General features: G+C 33.4%; 1 protein-coding gene across 1 annotated transcript; it reads left to right on the top strand.

Annotated features, from left to right (window-relative positions):
* Positions 1–4,374: 4,374 nt before the first annotated feature.
* LOC131059478 (protein HOTHEAD-like) lies at positions 4,375–6,295 on the top strand. The gene is made up of 4 exons (XM_057992641.2): positions 4,375–4,456; positions 4,545–5,177; positions 5,327–6,155; positions 6,253–6,295. Exons 1-4 carry the CDS (start codon positions 4,375–4,377, stop codon positions 6,293–6,295), a joined length of 1,587 nt encoding a protein of 528 aa, XP_057848624.2.
* Positions 6,296–8,736: the final 2,441 nt, after the last annotated feature.

Raw genomic sequence — 8,736 nt, 5'->3', positions numbered from 1 at the left:
AAAAATTCATACAATATTTTTTCGCAACCTTCTTGTAGTGGCAGTGACAAGAACTCACATAGACATGGCGGTTTTTAGAAATTGACTCATTTGAGATGAATTTTTCTAGTAAGAAGGAATTTTGTTCACAACATCATAATATATCCATACACCAAGTGTCAGGTCATTATTCGATGATACATATCTATACCAACACATTTTCTAACTATAGATCTGGTAAACCATTTTCTGAACAAGCTGCTTTCACAAAAATGATCATAACTTGCTCATTTTTACATTAAATTCCATCAGAATTGAAAAAACTAAAAGTAGACTCAATTTTATTTCCATAAATGTGACATTTTAAAAATAATCCTTCCATAAAAAATATAACAAAGATTTGTAACACATAGGAATTAGAGTTTTACCAGTATGTACCATTGTCAAATAAGCATTTTGACATCATTTTCCACGTGCCAACCTTAACTTGAGACCCTGAAACCAAAACAAAATGAAAATAATTTCTATTTTCCTCCATTCCACCAAATATTATACTTTGATCAATGTGGAAAGGAGGTTTATTACATTTTCAAAGTCATGGTTTACCCTACCTAGAGTTTTTAACAGTTTTTACAAAAATTTGTATATCTCTTCCAAAACTTAATGAAAAGAAATGAAACCAAAACAAAAATACTATGGATTCAACCCTATATCATTCTCAAGTGATCTTAAATTCTAATTAATAAGTTTTCAAGAAGAAAAAATAACTGATATCAAACTGTCACATTGAGAATACTCAGAAAATTGCAGGAAACCTCAAACTTTTATTGATTTTCTTCTTTCAATACACACCAACCCCTCATGATTCGACCATCCCTAGTTTTATAAGCCTTTTAAAACATCTTTTGATAGATATAAATAAAACACAAACCATCATAACCATTAGGCTTCCCCTTTACAACCTTTTTGCATTTTTTTGAAATGACAACTTTTGTCAACATAACAACTTTTTTTGACAACTTTACAAAACTTGACCAAAGGACTTTAAATTACTTGGTATCAGCTTAGACAGAGTAGAATAGGATAAATAAGCCTTATTACATCATTTTCAACCTTTCCTTGAGCATTTTCTATTCTTTGACCATATTTGACCTTCTTAGGACCTTATAGGGACCTACATTGAACAAAAATGGCTTAATGCCTTAAAATATGATTTATAATGACTTCAAATGGTCCCTTGGACCTTATACAACCTTAACACAACATTGAAAACAAAACAAAACATAAAAAATTTAATGAGGCCTTTCAAGGCCTAGGTGCTACTGCACCAATGAGGGGCTAATCATGCTCATCATGGAATATGCAAAGGATCATGGGGTTAAACCCTCACGAGCGATTAAACCCCCCAAATCTTCGTCAAACAATGATTTTCATTATGTGTAAGATATGCAGATGGACGAATAAGAGTCTGGTATGGCTATGGACTGGTGGGAACTCAATGTCTCAGATGATTTAATATGTCATCCCTCTCAGTAGGAGGGCCACTAATGAAATATTACACCTAGCACTGGAAGAAGCAGAAGAAAAAAACACCCCAGAAGGGCTACCTATAAGTATAAAAACCCAAAATACAAGATTCGGGGCCACCAAATATGAAGAAGTCTAAAACTGGAAAAATTGGGGAAACCAAGGGAAAGCAGAAGGAAATAAAGCTGGAAATCCCCATTAACGTTGAACGGGGGGAAAAGGGGGATACCCAAAAAGATTCTTATTTTGGTACTCTCCTTAACAGCACTCTCAAAAGAAGGGAGAATTGCTTTCTTTGGGTCAGTAAGGACATTAATTTGTTAAAGGATGGAATTAAAGAAATCATTAACAATTTCACTGAGATGCCCATGGAAAGCAAGACGAATAAACTTCTCTGAATGACACAAGAACTCACAGAAGATGTAAAGACCATGAAAACAAATCAGGAATCAAGGATTGGTCAGTTGGAGATTAGCTTATAAGAAATTAAGCGTAATCTGAAGAACCTGGTGGATATCAGTAGGGAAGCCATGAATAACAGTGCTCGGGGTCTTAAAAAGGTAAATGCGATGATAGCGGATCAAAGAGCTTAGTCCAACACAAGCATTCCATCCTCTGACATCAAACAGAAGAAGAGAATCCAGGAACCAAACTTGTCGGGTACGAGACTTCAAACCAACACAGGTCCCTATACAAGGACTAGAAGTAGGAACCAGGAGAATAATACCTCCAGTTTCATCATGGATGAGCTCGAGGACATCAATAAGAGGGTGACTCAGAAGAATTCGAAGATGAAGTAATCTCTGGTCGAGTGAGTAACTTTAAGTTTTTTCTTGTTCTATTTTTATTTTTGCTGTGTAGGTTTGGCCACTGTTTCCGTGGTTGTTATGTCATTGGTTACAAACTAGTTAGCGACTTCTTATGTTTGTTGTGCTCTTTAACTTTGGGTTTCGGGTCCCTGTAAAACCCGTTTATCTCAATCAAAAAAAATCCATCTATAACATTCACAAGATAAGATACCACTCGCAGTTATATGGACAACCTCACCTTATAACTATTTATATAGCAACAATAGGATTATATTTTAATTATAAATTATCAATAAGTTAAATTAACTCGCATAATTGTCCTATGTGTGGACATTACAGGTCCCAAAAAAAATTCTCATCTATAACTATTCAATCTAGTTAGAATATGTATCAAATTGATCTGAAACCTGTCTTCTTGAATGAAAACTTGGATGAAAAATTATATATGGTGTAGCCTCAATTTTTGTAAGTTATTAGGTGTGAACATCTAGTTTGCCAGCCAATTAGGCCTCCTACATTATTTCCTCAGAGTTGAGTTTTGATAATTTGATTTTAGCATCTTTACAATTCAAATTATATATGCCATCAATCTTTTGGAGCATTTTGGAATTGCAAATCGTAACTCATATTCTCCAAGTATTGAGATTGAGTTGAAGCTGTAAAAATAGGTTACAACTCCCTTATCAGTCAGGAGCAGCAAGCACAACCTCAAAGGTCATTTTCATTCTGCTGGAATGAAGTTGACCTTCCTAAAGATGGATGCTTTGCTTGGAGGATTCTAACAAAAGACAAATTAATCAAACTTGGGATTGTTGATCCTTTTTGGTGTGTTCTTTGTGGATAGGCTCAAGAGGATGTGGATCACCTTCTATTACAATGTTCCTTTGCACAGTCCTGTTGGGCTCACATCATTAATAAAACGAATTGGATTTATCCCTTATCAGAGAATCTCTGGGATATATTCACAAATTGGCCTTCACTCTATCATCAATCATTTTTTTCTTGCATCTGGAAATTCATCCCTCCTATGATCACCTAGTGGGAAAGAAACAAGAGGATCTTTAGATAGCAACCTTCAAGCTTATCTCTGGTCTTGTAGAAAATTGAAACTTCTATTTCAAAAGTAGTAAATGCATATGTAGCAAAATCCAAATCAATCAACTCTTCGTTTTCAGATTGGGATTAAAAAATCCTTCAATCCTAGGAACACATTAATCTCCCTTTTACGGGAAGCTCTTTCCAACCCCCCAAAAGAACAATAGATAGATTAAAAATCAATTGGATTCATCCTCTGAAAGGGAAGTTAAAGTTAAACTTTAATGGGGCAACCAAACACAATGCACGCAAAGCAGGTGGTGGGTGTGTAATTAGGGATCATAAAGGAAATATTCTTGTAGCTTCAGTACTTCCATTCCTGGATGGTTATAATAATATGGCAGAAGCACATGCCCTTCTCCAAGGTCTCTTGTTGACTAAATCCTTTCAAATTTCAAACATCTTAATTGAGGGTGACTCTTTGCATTATCAATTCTTGTAGAAAGAGAATCTTGCACAATTGGAGCATTCAATATGTGTTGCAACAAGTCTGGCTGACCGTATGTTAATATGTATAAACGTAGATAGACGTTGACCATATGTTAATATGTATAAAATTACGAATGAAACCGTCAAGGCTGCAAGACAGACATGTTACATTTCCACTTGCCCTTGACTGGACTTGGTAAAAGACTCTTTTGCAAGATGGTCCATTATTTTATTGTTTTAATTAAACCGAAGACAGTGGAGGGATGATAATTCAACAATAATTGGTTGACAAAATTTATTTCATTTTCTAATTTGAACTTTTCAATCACGGGATTTGTTTGACAAAACCACCAAGGACAATATAAAATTTGGATAAATATGCATAGTAAATTCTCGATACTATCCATATGGATAGATACGCGTGAACTGTTCTTATTCTATTTCAAAGACAATATCTATAAATAGGTGCAACGATTGCAAATACATCACAAAACATTCATTCGAAGAAGAATTAGACTGGTTAATCACATTCAGTATGGAGAAATTATTTCTTCTGATTTCATGCCTGCTCATGTTTACACATCAATTCTGTTCAGAAGCAGCAACATCTAATCCGGGTGGGTAAAAACTTCTGTTTGGAATCAATATAGTTGTTTCTTAGCATAGGATTGTTTTTGACATTGACGATTCTGTGTGCAACTGCAGAGTACCCATATTCGTTTATGACAGCAGATGCTCAAAAGGCAGCTTCAAGATCATATGATTACATTGTGGTTGGAGGAGGTACAGCGGGATGTCCCCTGGCAGCAACTCTCTCACAGCACTACTCTGTTTTAGTATTGGAGAGGGGAGACTCTCCTTACGGAATTCCCGATGTGGAGGATTTCAGAGGGTCTCCCACAACTAATCCCAACGTAGCGCAGGGGTTTGTCTCAGAAGATGGAGTGCAGTTGGTACGGGCGAGAGTTTTAGGAGGCGGATCAGCCATCAACGGTGGAGTCTACAGCAGGGCGAGCACTGAATATATTCGGAAAATAAAGTGGGATGAGAAACTTGTATATGAGTCATATGAATGGGTAGAACGGTTGAATGCCTTCCAACAATACAAGCTTTCTACTTGGAATTCTGCTACCAAGGATGGGCTTCTTCAAGCTGGAGTTCTTCCTTACAACGGCCACACTTTCGATCATTTGGTTGGCACCAAGATCAGTGGCTCAATCTTTGACGAGAATGGAAAGAGACATACAGCCGCAGATCTACTCCAGTATGCAAATCCAGAAAATATTGTAGTTCTTCTCAATGCTACTGCCAGCAGAATACTCTTCAGTTTCGGATCAGGTACCAATTCATATTTTGCTTTCAGAATTCCCCTACCCTACTTTACTTTGATGAGTATTCCTTTTATTCTTTTACAAAATATTCAGAAATATATTTCATATATCTATCTATGTGTATGCATGTGATATTATCAACAATCTATATTGCAGGAAAGCCAAAGGCTAGCGGAGGAGTGGAGTTCAGAAGCAATAATGATGGTCTCATTTATCAAATTTCACTTAACCAATTGTCAATCAATAGTGAGGTGATTTTGTCAGCAGGAAGCATAGGTAGCACTCAACTTCTCCTCTTAAGCGGAATTGGTCCAAAAAGACAACTCAAAGAAATGAATATTCCTGCTCTTTTAGATTCACCTTTTGTAGGTAAACAAGTTCAAGATAATCCTAGTGCAGCCTTTACTATAGTATCCTCAAAACCACTTGAAGATTCTTATTCACAATTAGCGGGCATTTTAGACAATTCACAAAATTACATCGAAAGTGGTAGCCTTGTCCAACGGAATAATGGTACAAATACACAATATTTAGGTGTTCTTGATATTAAGTTGGCATTTCCCTTATCAAGGGGTGATCTTTGGCTTAAAAGCGTAGACCCTCGAGATAACCCCTATGTTCGTTACAACTACTATTCACACTCTCTTGATCTACAAAGATGTGTGAAAGGTATAAAAGTAATGGTTAATCTGAGTATGTCATCTTCTATCCAAGAGTTTGCATTTACTGATAGTGGAAATTCCAAAACACTCCAATTCCTTGGAAGAGCATTACCAAAGAATCAATCAAATGATGATGCCTTGGCGAAGCTTTGCAAAGAGGCACTAGGGACATTTAACCATTATCATGGAGGTTGTCAAGCTGGTTTAGTGGTTAATGAAAGATATCTGGTGAAAGGTGTTGATAATCTCAGAGTTGTGGATGGCTCAATTTATAAGGATTCCCCTGGTACCAACCCACAAGCCACAACCATGATGCTTGGAAGGTATTTATTTTTATTAAAAATTTTATTGCATTATTTCTTTTTCGATTCTCACAAAATATAACATTAACAATACATTTTGATCATGCAATATGTGCAGGTATATGGGAATTCATATCCTTCAAGAACGCACAATCTCTTAAAACTATGAGAAGACCATGCTGAAATAATTGGCACGCTTGTTGTGCTCACATTCATTTATCATAGAACTAAATAATACCAAACATGGTAATGTTTTTGATAAAGTGTGAAATTGTAAATAATTCAATTTTACCTCTTATTTCCTATCAACATAAATATTTTCCAAGATAGCACATTGTTATGAAATTTACAAGAATAAATTTAATTTGAGCTTTGATTAACTTTCATACAAAAGTGCACTTTCTTTTTTAATTGAATTGATATTATAACAAAAATACATGTTCCAAGGTTTTATAAATAAAGGAATACATAATTTTTCTTATAATTTATTGTTATATGATGATGTAAATGTGGAAGTGTTTAATTTGGTATTTATTTTTTACACTATATAGTACTTCTTTTTTTGTTTTGTTGGTTTAATTATACGTTATGGTGAGATGTATATTTTTTAAGAAAATCATGTTAAATAAATTTAAGAAATGAACATGTGAAAAGGATAAAATTATTACAATATCACTTCTTGGCCAAAATGTTTGTGCATAACATAACTAAAATGAATTGTACAATAGTATGATCACAAATTCTGCATACCCATGCCATTTGTCATTTAGTTTTATGCCTATTTTGAAAAAATTTATTAATACAAATACCCAATCGCAAATGACACAATAGTGTGTGAATTTGGGCTTATTTTACTAGCCTCATGACCTATTTGTAAACACAAATATCTATATAAACTTAGCATTAAATAATATATTAACAATAGACACGCCACTAAATTCATTTTACCTACATTGTTATCTCACTTCTCTAAACATATACCTCCATTTCGGTTCTTTCTACCTAGATCTAACTTATATTCTATATCAAGGCAAGTATATAATTGTAAACTTGTCTCTTTCCAATTTGAATTTAAAATTTCATATTTTTGGTAAATCAACCTCCTTTGTCCATGTAAAAGTAAAGATCTACGCTAGATGCATTTATGAAGGAATTGCCAACTTCACAAGCTAAAAGTGATATTTATATTTTAAATTTCAAATTAACTTAAAATAATGAAGAAATTTTAATGTAAGTTATGTTTATAATTTTTATTTTTATAAATATTAACATGATATATTTTTTAAGAAATTTTAGAATAAAATTTGAATGCTTAATTACACACACGCACACACGCACAGATATATATATATGGGTCAATGGAACGTCACAAAAAAACGAGAAACACGTTTTCAAGGAAGAGGATCCCTATACTTATAATTGGATCGCAATGGTGTTCCACATAGTAAATTTAATATTTTCCTCTTGGGAATAGTTTATAAGGTTACAAGTCCATGCAAAAAAAATTATTTTTTTGGCAACTATATTATAGATGGATTTAGTTTGATGGAGATTGACTCTTTCATCCAACTTGTCTTTGATAGAGGTAGGTCGTTTACAATAGTTTCTTCATTTCTTAATGCCACGGATAGGGATAAAATATGTTCAAATTTGCTAAGTTCTAGACCTGAGCATATTTATATGATAAATATGTGCCTCAACAGAATCCCAAATTGAATGTATGCTTATAAAATAAAACAAACATTGAATATTACATTATGTTTAAATAAGCAGACATTTAATCTAGTGTACATGTCAAATAAAATGATTCCATTACACACTTTGTGATAAAAGGAAATATACTTAAGGTAGCCCTACATGTGAATGATAGTCCTTTGTACTAAGAGGAAACACAAATGAAATAAAATAAAAAATACCATTAGAAGCCAAAGATTTATTAACATTGCCCTTAAATATATCTCATGCAAAATCTTGACAATTTCTTTTCCTTCAAATATTTAATTCTATATTGTTTTATTTTCAAAAGAAATAGGGAAGAGAAATAATATTTAAAGTATGAGTGATTTAGTCAATTTATAGCCTTGGACGAGATTCTATGTGTGTCTTTAGATTTGAATGTGTTTCTTTATTTTACTAGTACCTACATCTGGTTATCCATAAAGTTTTAAAATTTTCTAAGTTATTTTTCCTTTTCCAAGTCATTTCTTTCAACTTCCTAATTCTTCAATTTTGTAGAATTTGAACCTTTAGACTATTTTTTCCTAAACTGCCCGAGCCCTCTTGATCCTTGAACCCTTATTAGTAAAATATGGTTGCTTTGTATTGTAATTTTTAGACTATGTTTTATATAGAGTAAATTCTTTCCTTTCACCCATTGAATGAAAACTTATGCGAGTTTCTCTTGTCTTCATATATTTTGTGCCAAATTTTCAATTTAATAGAATTGTTTTCTTTATTTTTTGGAATCCTTACTTTTAAATTCATTATCCATAATCAATTCTTGTCTATGGGATTTCAGATTTAACCTTCTACAATTTCTTTGACCACTAAGAATTGTTTCCCCATTTTCTACATCCTTTCTCACCATTTCAATTTTTTGGCA

This window comes from Cryptomeria japonica, unplaced genomic scaffold (genome assembly GCF_030272615.1).
Source record: "Cryptomeria japonica unplaced genomic scaffold, Sugi_1.0 HiC_scaffold_44, whole genome shotgun sequence".
NCBI classification, from domain to species: Eukaryota; Viridiplantae; Streptophyta; class Pinopsida; order Cupressales; family Cupressaceae; genus Cryptomeria; species Cryptomeria japonica.
Note: the sequence above shows the minus strand (reverse complement) of the source record. Positions and strands in the feature narration are given on the sequence as shown.